This window comes from Entelurus aequoreus, linkage group LG21 (genome assembly GCF_033978785.1).
Source record: "Entelurus aequoreus isolate RoL-2023_Sb linkage group LG21, RoL_Eaeq_v1.1, whole genome shotgun sequence".
NCBI lineage: Eukaryota > Metazoa > Chordata > Actinopteri > Syngnathiformes > Syngnathidae > Entelurus > Entelurus aequoreus.
The window spans coordinates 15283116-15300869 of record NC_084751.1 but is presented as its reverse complement, the minus strand read 5'-3'; the positions used below and the strand labels follow the sequence as shown (position 1 = coordinate 15300869).

General features: G+C 39.6%; 1 protein-coding gene across 3 annotated transcripts in view; it reads left to right on the top strand.

Moving 5' to 3' along the window:
* The window catches only part of gpsm1b (G protein signaling modulator 1b), an 88961-nt gene that overhangs the window by 25456 nt on the left and 45751 nt on the right, over positions 1 to 17754 (top strand). The window contains exon 1 of one of the 3 annotated variants that reach the window (XM_062031040.1): positions 16409 to 16684. The exons of the other annotated variants lie outside the window; for them this stretch is intronic. Within the exon in view, the coding sequence (XP_061887024.1) occupies positions 16629 to 16684 (56 nt within the window). The 5' untranslated portion in view covers positions 16409 to 16628. Of the gene's footprint in view, positions 1 to 16408; positions 16685 to 17754 lie in introns of those variants that run through there. 3 annotated transcript variants of the gene reach the window in all.

Genomic DNA, 17754 nt, shown 5'->3' with positions numbered 1-17754 from the left:
TACTATGAAGCCACGCTGTTGTAACACGTGGCTTGACATTGTCTTGCTGAAATAAGCAGGGGCGTCCATGATAACGTTGCTTGGATGGCAACATATGTTGCTCCAAAACCTGTATGTACCTTTCAGCATTAATGGTGCCTTCACAGATAAGTTACCCATGCCTTGAACACTAATTTACCATGAATTAATTAACGTGGACCCCAACTTAAACAAGTTGAAAAACTTATTCGGGTGTTACCATTTAGTGGTCAATTGTACAGAATATGTACTGTACTGTGCAATCTACTAATAAAAGTCTCAGTCAATCAATACCATCACAGATGCTGGCTTTTCAACTTTGTGCCTATAACAATCCGGATGGTTCTTTTCCTCTTTGGTCCGGACGACACGACGGCCACAGTTTCCAAAAACAATTTGAAATGTGGACTCGTCAGACAACAGAACACTTTTCCGCTTTGCATCAGTCCATCTTAGATAAGCTCGCGCCCACCGAAGCCGGCAGCGTTTCTGGGTGTTGTTGATCTCGAAAATTTGCGTTTCATTGTTGTGGAATTCAATATTTCACGTGTTGTCGTATTTTTGCAGTATCTGATGTTGTATTTTACTTCCTAAGCTTAAATATGTAGGACAACATTTTTTCTTTCATCATGTACAATGTTTTGGGGCGGCGTGGCTCGGTTGGTAGAGCAGCCGCGCCAGCAACTTGAGGGTTCTCTGTTCGATCCCCGCTTCCGCCATCCTAGTCACTGCTGTTGTGTCCTTGGGCAAGACACTTCACCCACCTGCTCCTAGTGCCACCCACACTGGTTTGAATGTAGCTTAAATGTAGATATTGGGCTTCACTATGTAAAGCACTTTGAGTCTCGAGAGAAAAGCCCTATATAAATATAATTCTCTTCACTTACGATAGTCTTTTCTACAGTCAGCATCATGATTTCACCTCGAAAATGTGCATTTTGTTGCTGCAGAATTAAAAAAGGACGTCATGGATGGAATAACATAGAATTGTAGTAGGTTCTGGTAACCGTGGTACCCTTTGCCAGAAGATTCATCATATTGTTGGTCCAAAGTGCCCATGTTCGTGATAACGCCTCTATTGCTTCAACTTGTTATTTTTCTAGCTTTTTTGCTAGCTAGCGATGAGATTCGTGGCAATCCAACAAATGGTCGCCACAATTGCCAGATGGTGTCTTCGTTATTGGTGGATTGTGATTGCCCTGTACTCTTTCTGACTACAAAATGCTTGACTTGTTATCCCGAAAGTCTATAAAAGAGAGGTTGAGACATGCAAATAACCGTATGTCCATACTCAGACCAGTGCAGGGGTGTCCGAGTGAGCTTTTGCAATGGGTTTTGACTGATTGGATTCATTCTACGTTACGCTTGCATATATGTGTATGGCTCACCATTGCGCCAAATGAGGGGAGTTGTACCAATCTTAAGCGCGTACCAGACCGCTCATATTAGGGATGGGCACCAAATTCGATGCGTGTCTAGGTACTGACGGAATTCTGTCTGTACTACCGGGTACGGATTTACGTAAAATCAAACGTGACCATATTTCGATACCTTTGTTGCATGTGATGTCATGACCAGTTCCGACTCGGCACTAATTGCGAATGAAGGGCCGTGTTTTAGGGACAGAATTTCTAGGCGCAGTCAAGGCGTTGAGGGGATCCGGTTTGGTGGCTGCAGGATTCGGTCTCTGCTTTTTGCAGATGATGTGGTCCTGATGGCTTCATCTGGCCAGGATCTTCAGCTCTCACTGGATCAGTTCGCAGCCGAGTGTGAAGCGACTGGGATGAGAATCAGCACCTTCAAGTCCGAGTCTGTGGTTCTCTCCCGGAAAAGGGTGGAGTGCCATCTCTGGGTTGGGGAGGAGACCCTGCCCCAAGTGGAGGAGTTCAAGTACCTCGGAGTCTTGTTCACGAGTGAGGGAAGAGTGGATTGTGAGTTCGACAGGCGGATCGGTGCGGCGTCTTCAGTTATACGGACGCTGTATCGATCCGTTGTGGTGAAGAAGGAGCTGAGTCGGAAGGCAAAGCTCTCAATTTACCGGTCAATCTACGTTCCCATCCTCACCTATGGTCATGAGCTTTGGGTTATGACCGAAAGGACAAGATCACGGGTACAAACGGCCGAAATGAGTTTCCTCCGCCGGGTGGCGGGGCTCTCCCTTAGAGATAGGGTGAGAAGCTCTGCTATCCGGTGGGAGCTCAAAGTAAAGCTGCTGCTCCTCCACATCGAGAGGAGCCAGATGACGTGGTTCGGGCATCTGGTCAGGATGCCACCCGAACGCCTCCCTAGGGAGGTGTTTAGGGCACGTCCGACCGGTAGGAGGCCACGGGGAAGACCCAGGACACGTTGGGAAGACTATGTCTCCCGGCTGGCCTGGGAACGCCTCGGGATCCCCCGGGAAGAGCTGGACGAAGTGGCTGGGGAGAGGAAAGTCCAGGCTTCCCTGCTTAGGCTGCTGCCCCTGCGACCCGACCTCGGATAAGCGGAAGAAGACGGATGGATGGATGGGCCGTGTTTTACGGTACCGATCGTGTTGTGACAAAGTGAATTCATAGCGACTGCCTCTAGATAATTTTGCAATTGTTGATATCAGCAAAGCAATTATGCCTGATCAAAAGCGCTTGAAAGTAAGGCTCCACTTTTCAAAATCCGCTAGCTTAATGCTAATTTACATTTGATATGCCGAATATATGCTACTGATTAGCGTTAGCGATTTTTTTTCAACACTTTCAAATTTGTTCATGAAAACTCCAACCAATATACATGCTACAATCAAATCAATACTTACAGTATAAACACCGTAGGGCTCAACAAAAGACAAGACTGGCACATTCACTTAAAGGCCTACTAAAACCCACTATAACCGACCACGCAGTCTGAGAGTTTATATATCAATGATGAAATCTTAACATTGCAACACATGCCAATACGGCCGGGTTAACTTCTAAAGTGCAATTTTAAATTTCCCGGGGAACTTCCGGTTCAAAACGCCTTTGGAGGATGACGTATGCGCGTGACGTTGCGAGGTCCACGGAAGTGTTTGGACCCTTTTGGACACAATACACAGAGCTCTGTTTTCTTCGACAAAATTCCACAGTATTCTGGACATCTGTGTTGGTGAATCTTTTGCAATTTGTTTAATGAACAATGGAGGCTGCAAAGACGAACGTTGTAGGTGGGATCTGTGTATGCGGCTGGCTGTAGCAACACAACAAGGAGGACTTCGTTGGATAGCAGACGCGCTAGCGGCGAACTCACCTTGACTTCCTACGTCTCCGGGCCGCCGACCGCATCGCCGATCGCTGGAACGCAGGTGAGCACGGGTGTTGATGAGCAGAGGAGGGCTGGCTGGCGTAGGTGGAGCGCTAATGTTTTTATCATAGCTCTGACGAGGTCCCGTTGTTAAGTTAGCGTCGTTAGCAACAGCATTGCTAGGCTTCGACAGGCGTCGAATACACATTAACCGTGTATTTACATGTCCAGTGTTTGGTTCGGTGTCTCCTGATAGTAGTATTGTTGATCTTCTGTCTATCCTTCCAGTCAGGGATTTATTTATTTTGTTTCTATCTGCATTTGAGACAGATGCTATCACGTTAGCTCATGCCTAGTGGTTAGAGTGTCAGCCCTGAGATCGGTAGGTTGTGAGTTCAAATCCCAGCCGAGTCATACCAAAGACTATAAAAATGGGACCCATTACCTCCCTGCTTGGCACTCAGCATCAAGGGTTGGAATTGGGGGTTACATCACCAAAATGATTCCCGGGCGCGGCACCGCTGCTGCCCACTGCTCCCCTCACCTCCCAGGGGGTGATCAAGGGGATGGGTCAAATGCAGAGGTCAAATTTCACCACCTCGTGTGTGTGTGACAATCATTGGTACTTTAACTTTAACTTAACTTAACTAAAGAGCTTCGTCGATGTATTGTCGTGGAGATAAAAGTCACTGTTAATGTCCATTTCGCCTTCTCGACTCTCATTTTCAAGAGGATATAGTATCCGAGGTGGTTTGAAATACAAATCCGTGATCCACAATAGAAAAAGGAGAGAGTGTGGATTCCAATGAGCCAGTTTGTACCTAAGTTACGGTCAGAGCGAAAAAAGATATCTCTTGAACTGCATTCAAGTCCGTCACTCTAACATTCCTCATCCACGAATCTTTCATCCTCGCTCAAATTAATGGGGTAATCGTCACTTTCTCGCTCCTAATATCTCTCGCTCCATTGTAAACAACGGGGAATTGTGAGCAGCACTACCGCTTGTGACGTCACGCTACTTCCGGTAGGGGAAAGGTTTTTTTTATCAGCCAGCAAAAGTTGCGAACTTTATCGTCGATTTTCTCTACTAAATCCTTTCAGCAAAAATATGGCAATATCGCGAAATGATCAAGTATGGCACATAGAATGGATCTGCTATTCCCGTTTAAATAAAAACAATTCATTTCAGTAGGCCTTTAATGGCCAAGACTATGGCAAGACACAGAGGACAAACTGAAATGAATCCTGCGAATGGAGCTCAGAAGTTAGTTACATGTTCAATTTTGATTTTATTATTCAAAAAAATTTACATTTATAACCACATTAACACACACAAAAGTACCAAAAATTTGGACTTGATACCAAATGGGTTCAAATATGAAAAGGTACCCATCCCTACCTCACATAGGTCAAACGTTGATTGGGCCCAAGTCCGAATAGCTTAGTGTGTACACCCTCAACCATCTGTACTCATTTCACATAATTTGTTGAAAGGACTAGTTGGTACAATCCCTGGGGACTCTGCATGGCAGGGGCGTCCTCCTCCCTGAGCCAAGCTTGCACCTGACCGCATACCTAAGTGAGGGTAGGTGACACTGCTGGGAGGCTTTTCCACCATTGGGACACATCTTCAGTTGTGTGCCCCAGCGTCACGGGGTGTTTCGGCCCGGCTTACCACAAGACACCCTCTGCTGAGGAAGGGCCCACCCCAGGGTGATCAAATCCCTGGGTGTGTGTGTCCCATTAGGTGTTAGCCTTAGCAGCCCAGCTGGTGTCACTCCTCCTCAACCACAACCAATGGCTCGTCCTCTCTGCTGTGTTGGCCAGCTCTTTAATGGCCTGTCTGTGAGCCTGCCCCCTGACTCCAACCTCCCTAAGGAGATTTGCTGTTGTGCTAGCTACAAAGCCCCTATAGCCCACCTCCACTGGGCGCACCCTTACCCTCCAGCCTCTGTCCTGTGCCTCAGCTGCAAGGTTGGAGTACCGCAGCTTCTTGCGTTCATACGCTTCTTCGATGGCATCCTCCCACGGAACTGTCAGTTCAATGATATAGACAATATGGCAGGTTTCAGACCATAGGACGAGGTCTGGACGCAGGGTGGTCGTTGCGATCGCCGGGGGGAAAATTAGCCTCTGATCTAAGTCGACTCGCATCTGCCAGTCCCTGGCTGCATTCAATGGGCTTAGATCAGGATTTGAAGGTCTTGTCTTCAGGTTTTCCCCCTCCCGAACAAACGCTGGTAGGTGTCGGCACACATCCTGGTTGTTGATGGGTTGGGCGTTGATGGATATCCTCCTGCACTCAAGTTTGTCAGCTAGACATCTGAGGACCTGGTTATGTCTCCACGTATATCTGTATATCACTAATAATAGTTTTAAAGTGCACTTCCACATGGTTCTCCCTTTTTCAGTTTTGCAGACATTGTCATACATTGCAGCTTTATATGTGTATGTATATTTGAATGTTATTTCTATTAAGTTTTTTATTATGTCAGTCTTGGCTGCGACGTATGTGCACATACGTCATTTGTGTGCCAAGTCGCCTAGTAGAAAAGGACCAACTACCTACCAGTGCAGTCGTGTTTTGCTTTATTGTGGGGATAGACAAGCAAGCCCCAAAAAGCAACCACACGTTCAAACCAACCCAAAAATGAATGCATTTTGCATGCGGCCTTAGAAAAAAACAAGCCCAAAACAAGCCATAATCGTTTTTTAAAAGCCGACTTAGCAACACTGCTGCTAGCAGCTTGGAACTCCGTTGGTAATTTAACACACAGCGACCGTGGATGGAAGAAACTTATGTCTTGTGGAGAGAGTGACCTTTCAGGACTTGGAAGCTAAACTTGCCATTCAGCATACTATTTTTTTTAATCCATTTCTGCTCTTTATTTGTTCCTGTGACTCAAAATTATCTGGATAGCTGCAATTTAAAAATAGCACGATTAGGGCTGGGCAATATATTGAATATACTCTATATATCGCGGGTTTGTCTCTGTGCGATATAGAAAATGACTATATCGTGGTATTCGAGTATACGTTCTCACATAGTTGTTTTTTGCTGCGGGCATTACACTACAGCAGGGGTGTCCAAACTTTTTCCACTGAGGGCCGCACACGGAAAAATTTAAGCATGCGGGGGCCATTTTGATATTTTTCATTTTCAAACCTTAACAAAATATATGGATTTTTTTTTTTTAAACATTTAGGGCTCCCGGGGACCCCCGGGTCTCAGTCATTAAAATGTAAAAAATAAGTCAAATTATTATTATTTTTTATTTAACGCTTACTGTAAATCTCTATATCAACTTCAGGTTGATATAAAGTAAAAAAAGAAAAAAAAAAGGTTTTATGCCTTTTCGGTCAAAGACAACTTTGTTTTTATAGTAAAACTGAAATATGCAGTATTTAGTAATTAGAGCCCTAAAAGATCAATAATGCAGGACACCATTAAAATTTAATTCTTTAATATTTTTGAGTAATCACAGTGAAATGTTGAATAAAATCCTACTAAATATATTTGGGATCCAAAAGGTCCCCCACTCATAAAGTGATACATTTTTATTAGTTTTTTTTTACTTTTAACACTTAAATTACGAGATCAACTTCAGATATATCTGTCGATTTTACGTTTGAACTATTATTTTGTTTGTATTATGCTCTTTTGTCAAATAAAACTTTGATGTTTTTTTACGGCAACCACACAATATATGCAATATTTTTTCCACATAAAACATTTTAAAGTGTTATTTTTTAAGTAATAATTCATTATAACATAGATTTTTAGTCTTTTTTTTTTTAGTAATGGCAAAAAAAAGAAAAATAAACAAAGGAAAGAAAAAAACAGCCTGCATGGCAGCTTTGTGTCAACATTGCAACGTTTTCTTGTTAGATTTCACCTCATTCTACTTTTTTTTTAAATGCTTTTTTACATTTTTGCAATATTATCAATTTTGCAATTTTTGCAGAATGTGTGGCGGGCTGGTAAACAATTAGCTGCGGGCCGCAAATGGCCCCCGGGCCGCACTTTGGACACCCCTGCACTACAGGCTTTTCTCACTCTTTCTTTTCTCTCCTTTTTACAGAGACATGAAACAAGCGCACCTTGTTACATACGTCACATACTGTCGCGCGTACAACGTCATAAGCCCCCGCGGAGCAGAGAGGTAGCGACATGGGTAACGTTATCTGTGGCAGGTGATGCTAGCGGAGAGGTGCGAGTGGTAATACGAGAGAAAGAAGGTGCGAATCTGGTAACAAATGAAGGAAGAATTCATTTCCAAGAAAAACAGCACGGGGTCCATCGTCTGGCGGTGGTTTGGCTTCAAGCGGGAAGACGTTGAACAAGTATGCGGCAAAAGCGTTGCTACAAAAAGTAGCAGCAGTGCTAATTTGTAGCATCATTTGAAAAGTCACACGCTAGAGAATGAAGAGTGCTCGAAACTCCGCATGTCAACATGTCAACATCTCCGTTCGGTGCCACACCCACAAAATGCCGAAGCAACCATTTCAAGATCAACACTGTATGAAAAAAATAGTCAACAACAGAAGAAGATAACGTCCGCAGTAACCTACCACATAGCAAAGGACATACACTATTTCATTTCCTATTATGCAGCTCATTTTTGTTTGACAATTATTGAAATATATTGTAGGACATCATGCACAAAAGTGCACTTTATTTGTTTTTAACTATTGTAGTGGCGTTCTGTACAAAAAGTGCACTTTAATTTAGTGTTGTTTTGATATGTCATCTTAGTGACATCATGCACAAAAGTGCACTCATAGCTTGTTTTAAAATGCCTCTGACAATCTTGCACTTTCTGTTTTGGAAATTGCATGAATGTTTGTGCCACTGCTTAATTACTGTTTAATAAATACAGTTTTGTTAAATTGACTTAGTTGTGATTTCCCTCTCTGCATGAAAGTTTAAAATAAGCATATATTAATGCAGTGTAAACAATAATGTTTTAATGTAGACACATAGAATCATCACACTGCTGTGATTATATGCATCAAGTGCTCATTCAAGGCTAAGGCAAAATATCGAGATATATATCGTGTATCGTGACATGGCCTAAAAGTATCGAGATATTAATAAAAGGCCATATCCCCCAGCCCTAAGCACGATACAAAATGTTTTCTTTTTATAGGAAACTTTTGTTAACCTTGACAGCCCTCATTTCTACATATTTGTGTTACTATCCCATTTATACTTTAGGTTTATATTCTTAAGATAAATTAACAATTTTGTTTAAATCACTCTTTGGTCGTGTTCCTGGGTTCTCACTCAATCCTGTTGCCCTACCCGTTTGAAACATTTGGAATATTCCACAAGTCACATGGTCTAGGAAGTTGCATCATTCAGATCTTCTGCAGGTTCCTATTTCAAAATTGACTAAATCTTAGCACAGTCCTGTTACCTAATTGATTTATTTTAAAAGTATTTTTTGTGGAATCACTGTAATGTGCTTAGTAGGGCTGTGAATCTTTGGGTGTCCCACGATTCGATTCAATATCGATTGTTGGGGTCACGATTCGATTCAAAATCGATTTTTTTTTTTTTCAATTCAACACGATTCTCGATTCAAAAACTATTTTTTTTCCCGATTCAAAACGATTCTCTATTCATTCAATACATAGGATTTCAGCAGGATCTACCCCAGTCTGCTGACATGCAAGCAGAGTAGTAGATTTTTGTAAAAAGCTTTTAAAATTGTAAAGGACAATGTTTTATCAACTGATTGCAATAATGTAAATGTGTTCTAACTATTAAATGAACCAAAAATATGACTTATTTTATCTTTGTGAAAATATTGGACACAGTGTGTTGTCAAGCTTATGAGATGCGATGCAAGTGTAAGCCACTGTGACACTATTGTTCTTTTTTTATATTTTTTATAAATGTCTAATGATAATGTCAATGAGGGATTTTTAATCACTGCTATGTTGAAATTGTAACTAATATTGATACTGTTGTTGATAATATTCATTTTTGTTCACTACTTTTGGTTTGTTCTGTGTCGTGTTTGTGTCTCCTCTCAATTGCTCTGTTTATTGCAGTTCTGAGTGTTGCTGGGTCGGGTTTGGTTTTGGGATTCGATTGCATTGTTATGGTATTGCTGTGTATTGATTTGTTGGATTGATAAATAACAAAAATAAAAATTTAAAAAAATTAAAATAAAAAATTAAATATCGATTTTTTAAAAATGAGAATCGATTCTGACTCGCACAACGTGAGAATCGCGATGTGAATTCAAATCTATTTTTTCCCACACTCCTAGTGTCAATATGCTATTGGCATAAATGCTATGTGACTACTTATATTTCATGTGTGTGCTAATTCTATGCTAATAACTCTCTTTTGTTACTTTCAGTCCTGTTAGTCAAAGGTTTTTTTTAATCATATTTACAGACATAAAGACATAAATTTAAATTTATTATGATAGAGTTTCAACAAGCCAATGTCACCAATTTGGTGGAATGGCCAATAGTCGTTGTGCAATCACTGTATTGCGATCATACATCCACTGTTGCGTTTTGCCTTCATTTGGGGGAATAATGCCACACTTAAGTAAGCATATTAAGTATTTTGGAGATATTCTGAAGGTTAAATCGGGATAAGAACCGCACTTATGATGCACGCGTGCCTGTCGAATAACATTCTTGTAAACACAGATTACCGCAAAGACGTCGCTTTTGTTTCCTAAATAAGGAAACAGTAGCGACCTGAGCCATTTCCTAATTAAAACACAGAATTAAGTGGAGATCAGCCACTAATACAAACAAAATCAAAAGAACAGCTTCTCTATTATTATGTCTTATCCCTTGAAAACATACTGACCGACTTCACGGCACGAGCCGCGTACAAATAGGTCAGCAAATGCCACGCTCAAGTATTAGATCATATCATCGCCGTGTATCTTAGTTTCTTTTATTATTATCATTATTAACCCACCGGCTGCCCCTCCTCTTTTTTTTGGGACGAAAACATCTCCCCACCCTCACACACACACACACACACACGAGTCACAATACACGACGCTCTTACTTCTCTCTGTGTCTTAATCCCTGGCAGACTTTAAGTGTCTGGCATCGGGGCAAAATCCCAAACTGGAGAGGAGCGTGTTTGGAGACCTAATCCCCTTACTCATAGACTCTGCTTGCCCCCAATTCACCTCTCCCAAAGTAGGCCAAGAACAAGGAGCCACAACAGAGCAAGCAAGCAGCATCAAGCATTATGTTGCCAGACACACACACACACACACACACACACACACACACACACACACACACACACACACACACACACACACACACACACACACACACACACACACACACACACACTGATGGACACACTGATGGACACGTGGACAGATGATGTATAAGCTGATATACAGTGAACTATAGGCGCAGCCAGATGCTGACAAACACGCTTGTGCTTATACACACACAAACACACTGGTCTTAGTGCGTCGGATGGGTTGGTCCGCAGTGTGATAAGTTCATAACTTTCCATGAAAGTGCTTCAGGATGGGTTTTGCAGTCTGACGACTTAAAGAAATCAATAATTTTCCCATCTGCAGTTTGCAGCAATGTCGGCTTGTGCAATTGAGAGCATGCAAAACGATCGATTTAACTGTCAGAGGTTTGCATGGTGCTAAACACATAGACTGAAGCTGTTATCTTCGTTTTTCCAAATATGGGCAACAACTCCCATAAATGAAACGTTCATATGCATTCATTTAAATAATTGGGTACTTTTCAATACTTTTCTCAATAAAGGGGACCACAAAAAATGGCATTATTAGCTTTATTTTAACAAAAAATCTTACGGTACATTAAACATATGTTTATTATTGCAATTTTGTCTTTAAATAAAATAGTGAACATACAAGACAACTTGTCTTTTAGTAGTAAGTAAGCAAAAAAAAGGCTCCTAATTAGTCTGCTGACGTATGCAGTAACATATTGTGTCATTTATCATTCTATTATTTTGTCAAAATTATTAAGGACAAGTGGTAGAAAGTGACTTATTAATCTATTTGTTCATTTACTGTTAATATCTGCTTACTTTCTCTTTTAACATATTCTATCTACACTTCTGTTAACATGTAATAATCACAGATTCTTCTGTTGTTTGGATGCTTTACATTAGATTTGGATGATACCACACATTTTGGCATCAATCCGATACCGGATCATACATTGGACATATTTAAAGTCCTCATGTGTCCATGGACGTATTTCCTGAGTTTATAAACATAATATAACCGTTACTTTTTAGAGGCAGTATAGTACCGAATATGATTCATTAGTATCGCGGTACTATACCAATACCGGTATACCGTACAACCCTAATTTATACCTATACTATTGTGACTTAAGATTGGAAGTTGTTTCGTGAAAAATTACCAAAATATGTCAGCTTTTTTTGTAATGTTATGACATTTCTGTCATTTTGATTTTATTCTATGACATTTGGACTTTATTCTCGTAATTTTACAACTCTTTACTTGCGCAAAATACAACTTTTTTGCAGCATGTCCATGTTTATTGTCTTGATTCTTATGACATTCCATTTTTTTTCTCTGAAAAAAAAGCCTTTCTCCCCTGTATTATGTTTTGCTTTATCTTGTGACGTTACGGCTGAACTCTTCTAAAATTGCAAAATATTTCTAGAATTTCTTTTATATAATTTTTTTTTTTTTAATTTAAAAAAATAATATTGCTAACATATGCTTTTGTTCTTGAATAATACAAAACGAATATTGCAAAAATCTGTTTTTTCTTTAAAAAAATAAAATAAAATAAAAATATATGTATATGAATGAATAAAAACATTAATATTAAAATACTAATAAAAATTGTCAAAAAAGATTTCATGAAAAAAAAATCAGGAAAACTATTTTCAATAAATCTTTGAAAATATATTTTTACATGGTATTTCCACCTTTATTCTTGTGACTTTCCAAATTTACACATATATCATTTCAACTTTCTCGCATTATTCAGATATTTTTTCTTTACTCCCATTAATCAAAACTTATAGATGTGATATTATTACTTTATTGTTATTCTACTGTATATTATTGTTGTAATACTCTGACTTTATTCTCATAGTAATTTCAGATTTTTCTAATATTTGTTCTAAAAAAAATACAACTTTTTTTTTCATGTAATATTCTGACTTTATTATTGTGACATTCTGAATTCATGCTAAGCATTCATGTAATGCTATATTTATGCGGTAATAAAACTAAATAATAAAAATAAACCTGTTCTCGACTAATCACACTCCATTACTTTTAATTCTACTAAACCATTGAAACATGCAAGCTGATAAAAGTGCTAATAATTTCACAGGGTGTTTGATTAAAACTTGGAAATTCCCAATATTGTACAATGCTCTATCAATCATATTTGTTGAAGACAGTCTTCAACTGAATGCCTCGTACTCTCTGCAGTTGAGTTCAGATAACAGGCAATCAAAGAGTTCATTCATTACCACCCTTCCACTCCCCCTGCCTTCACCAGCAGAAAACAGTCTGGAGTTGTGCAAAAGATTAGATTTGACTTTTTCCATTATGCAGATTGTTTTGTCATCCCCTGACCGCCCACCCACCCCACCCCTTCCATATGATCAATTATTTTTATTGAGCGATAGCTGAGCCAAAGCAAACAGTCTGCTTCTGATCATGCACTTAATAGTAATAAACTCCATGAGCCTTGTTGCCTTGCATTGGCCATTCAGTGATCTTATCGAGCAATGCAGCTTCCAACCCCGGTGGCCACTCATGCTGCTAAAGCGCTCCTTTGGAGACTAATGAAGATGCGAGCAGAGTTGTCATGGTGACAAATGACAAAAAATGTCTCATACCCCCCAAGAGGCCACTCGCAAACAGGTCACATTTCTTGCATATCTGTGATAAATGACCGTGCAACACTTTTGCATGTATTATATTGCATGAGTATATCATCTGCATACATTGAATTGTTTTGCGCCCATTTTACATATACTGTAGGTAAAAGACCAACATTTTTCTTCAATGAGCAAAAATATGTTTATTTCTTTTTAATACAGTAAGGTCTTTCTTGACATGAACTGCCTTTTTAGACCTTTTAATGCATTTAGCATCAAGTTATGCCTCGGTTTGTGTACTCTTTGTGCTCCAGTACACATTTGCAAGAGCCTTTTGTTTGTATATATGAAGCTTTTACTCATATTCCTGCAAAAGTGCTGCAATTACAACAGTGTTGCATGTATATTTTTTAAGTGTACGTATGCTGGAAAAACAATGTGAGGCAGATGGGTTTGTTTTTCAAAAATGGGCCATCAGCTCACAAGGGAGAGGCAAATTTAAGTTGCTCAGTTTAAATCTGAAATCAGCTTACCTCAATCTCATTTTGCTTTTGTTGCTCCTTGTTGTCCGTAATGAGCCGGTGCCGCTGATATTACAGCCCAGGGATTATAATAAATAATAATAATAATGAAAGAAAATACATGGAAATGTAAAGCAGGAGCCTGCCTCCTCGGCTTCGTGCACGGAGAAGCGTATTATTCTTGATGGCAATTCATTATAATAAGAGGCTTCACTGGAAATAATACACTAACCTTTGAAGAGATGTTTGTGAACTAGGATTATTTATTTTGTCAATCTTTTGTCAGCCAGATGATTTAAGAATGCAAACATAGCTTTATGCTCCTTATGCAAAACTGATTATTATACACACATGAATATTTCAAAAAAATATATAAACTAATTGGATTTTGTAGTTGATTGGCTTTTTGTTTGTACCAGTAAAATAACTAGAATCTTCTGAACTTGTTTTCTAAGACAAAGTAGGCTGCTTCACCGGTGCAATGCTTCCCCCTAGTGGCAAGTGTGAAGTACGGCACCATTTGGACGATATAATCACAATGTCAATACAATACAGTAGAAAATAATAAGTGTACTATTTGGAAGCAAATTATGTAGCCGAATTTTAGAATTGCTATGAAAACCTAGTGGAAAAAAAGGAAAACTAATAAAATCATAGAATTGCTTTCAAAGATTGATTAGTAGGACTGTTTGTTCCAGTCTTATGAATAATGTAGTAGCGCTATTCTTGTGAAGAAAAAAAGTACATAATACATTTACAGAATTACAGGAGTTGAAGCATTAGAAAATAAGATATTTTATTTTTTAATCTTACTGAAACGTAACATTATTGTCCTAACATGACTACTTTCTTCTAGACAAAATATCACTCTAGTTTTGTAACATGATTGTATTCCTATATATAATAGTCTGACTTTATCACATACATATACAACTGTAATTGTCCTAATTAATTAATTAAAGTTTATTTGTGCTACTAATGTTGCTTAACAATTCCATTAGGATGCGTTGGCTGCTGTTGGAATTCTCATAATCACGTCGCCATTTTCGCTTTTTAACGTCCATCCATCCATCCATTTTCTATCACTTGTCCCTTTCGGGGTCGCGGGGGGTGCTGGAGCCTATGTAACATTATTGTCCTAATATGACTACTTTCTTCTCGACAAAATATCACTGGTTTTTTAACATGATTATTATTCCTATATATAATAATCTGACTTTATCACATACATATACAACTGTAATTGCCCTAATTAAAATAATATTACGTATTTTTAAGTTTATATGTGCTACTAATGTTGTTTCACGATTCCATTAGGATGCGTTGGCTGCTGTTGGAATTCTCACAATCACGTCGCCATTTTCGTTTTTTAATGTCCATCCAACCATCCATTGTCTACCGCTTGTCCCTTTCGGGGTCGCGGGGGGTGCTGGAGCTTATGTAACATTATTGTCCTAATATGAAGAACCAGATGAGGTGGTTCGGGCATCTGGTCGGGATGCCACCCGAACGCCTCCCTAGGGAGGTGTTTAGGGTACGTCCGACCGGCAGGAGGCCACGGGGAAGACCCAGGACAGGTTGGGAAGACTATGTCTCCCGGCTGGTCTGGGAACGCTTCGGGATCCCCCGGGAGGAGCTGGGCGAAGTGGCTGGGGAGAGGGAAGTCTGGGTTTCCCTGCTTAGGCTGCTGCCCCCGCGACCCGGCCTCAGATATGCGGAAGACAATGAATGGATGGATGGATGGACTACTTTCTTCTCAGCAAAATATCACTAGTTTTTTAACATGATTGTATTCCTATATATAATAATCTGACTTTATCACATACATATACAACTGTAATTGTACTAACTAAAATAACATTAGGCATTTTTAAGTTTATTTGTGCTTCACGATTCCATTAGGATGCGTTGACTGCTGTTGGAATTCTCATAATCACGTCGCCAGTTTCGCTTTTTAATGTTCATCCAAACATCAATTTTCTACAGCTTGTCCCTTTCGGGGTCGCGGGGGGTGCTGGAGCCTATGTAACATTATTGTCCTAAAATGACTACTTTCTTCTCGACAAAATATCCCTAGTTTTTTAACATGATTATTATTCCTATGTATAATAATCTGACTTTATCACATACATATACTACTGTAATTGTCCTAATTAAAATAATATTATGCATTTTTAAGTTTATTTGTGCTAATGTTGCTTCACGATTCAATTAAGATGCGTTGATTGCTGTTGGAATTCTCATAATCACGTCGCCAGTTTTGCTTTTTAATGTCCATCCATCCATCCATCCATTTTTTACCGCTTGTCCCTTTCGGGGTCGTGGGGGGTGCTGGAGCCTATATGTAACATTATCGTCCTAATATGACTACTTTCTTCTCGACAAAATATCACTAGTTTTTTAACATGATTATTATTCCTAAATAATCTGACTTTATCACATACATATACAACTGTAATCGTCCTAATTAAAATAATATTACGTATTTTTAAGTTTATATGTGCTACTAATGTTTCACGATTCCATTAAGATGCGTTCGCTGCTGTTGGAAATATCACAATCACGTCGCCATTTTCGCCTTTTAATATTTTTCGCGGAAAAAAAGATCTAAGCTTGAGTAAAACCATTAAAGAGACCTAGGAAATAAACCAAAAATCGCAACTTATAAATGTTTAAACATTCATTGTTTAACACTTTGATTTTAAAACGAGCTTAACTTTTGCTGTCATCCACGCATGACTTCCGGGTATGTGACATCACAATATGGGCGGGACTTTGTGTTTTTAATGTAGCTCTTTTCCGTACCTGCTGCCATACTGTAGTGTAGCCAATGCTTGGGGAGAGGTGGGGAGAAAGTGGCCCAGGAAAGAAGAACCTAGAAGGCGAAGGAAAAGGTGGAGGGCTTTGAAAAGCCTTGACGTGGCCTGTCTTCAGTTTTGGAGGGGCGGAAGGCAGGAGTTGGCGGCGGCGGCGACATGGCTCAGTCGCGAGCTAACGGTGTAGACTTGGCTAGCAAGCGGCTACACTCAAGGTAAGAGGAACTATCTTCTTCAAAATAACATGTCACCTTGTCGTTTGACTACGTACACTGGAATAGATAATAGAGGCTGTTTAGTCAAGGATAAACAAAAACATGAAAGGGGAGATTTACTCCACCGGACCGAACCGAGCACGGTGACAAACCAGAGAGTCCAGTTCCAAGCCTCAAACCTGGCATTGGTGAGCTGCAGACTGAGTGGAGCCCACGTAGACTGTGGATGTACACTCTGTCCCAGGTCCATTTCAAAGGAAAATACATGAATCCTGTTAAAGGTTATCCAAAATACTCATTTACTAATTAGGTAAACAAGAGGGGCAGAAGTCTAACTAAAATGCAACACACCTGTATGAACAAACAGTCAAGTTTAAAGGACCCCTATGCAAAATTGGCATTTCAGTAATCAGCCGCTTGAGCCTGTCTATGATTTTTTGATTGATTTAAACTTTTATTAGTAGATTGCACAGTACAGTACATATTCCGCACAATTGACCACTAAATGGTAACAACCGATTACGTTTTTGAAATTGTTTAAGTCGGGGTCCATGTTAATCAATTCAAGGTACAAATTAGGGCTAGGCGATATATCGATATATCGCGGGTTTGTCTCTGTGCGATATAGAAAATGACTACCATATTTCCTCGAATTAGCGCCCGTGCGGTAATTGATTAAAAACCTCTTCTCACTGCGGCGCTTACCAAAGGCATGCTGTAATTATTTTAAAACCTCTTCTCACTCTGGTGCTTACCAAAGGCATGCGGTAAATTTAGGCATGCGCTTATAAATTTGAGTGTGATGTAAGGATACCATCATGACATCGCTTAATGCCGCAATAAAATTTAAAGCACAATGAATCATCCCGGGAGTTATTTTTGTTTGGGTCTGAAAAGGCAATTATAACGTGACACTCTTTATTTTTACAAGGGGTCATTCAACAATTACGTACGCATTTTTCTGTATGTAAAAATGCATGAAAAACAAATTGAAAATAAAACATTCTACTTTAATTCTTAACTACGATTGTAACAACAAACATTATCAATCAATGTAAACAACATTAGGT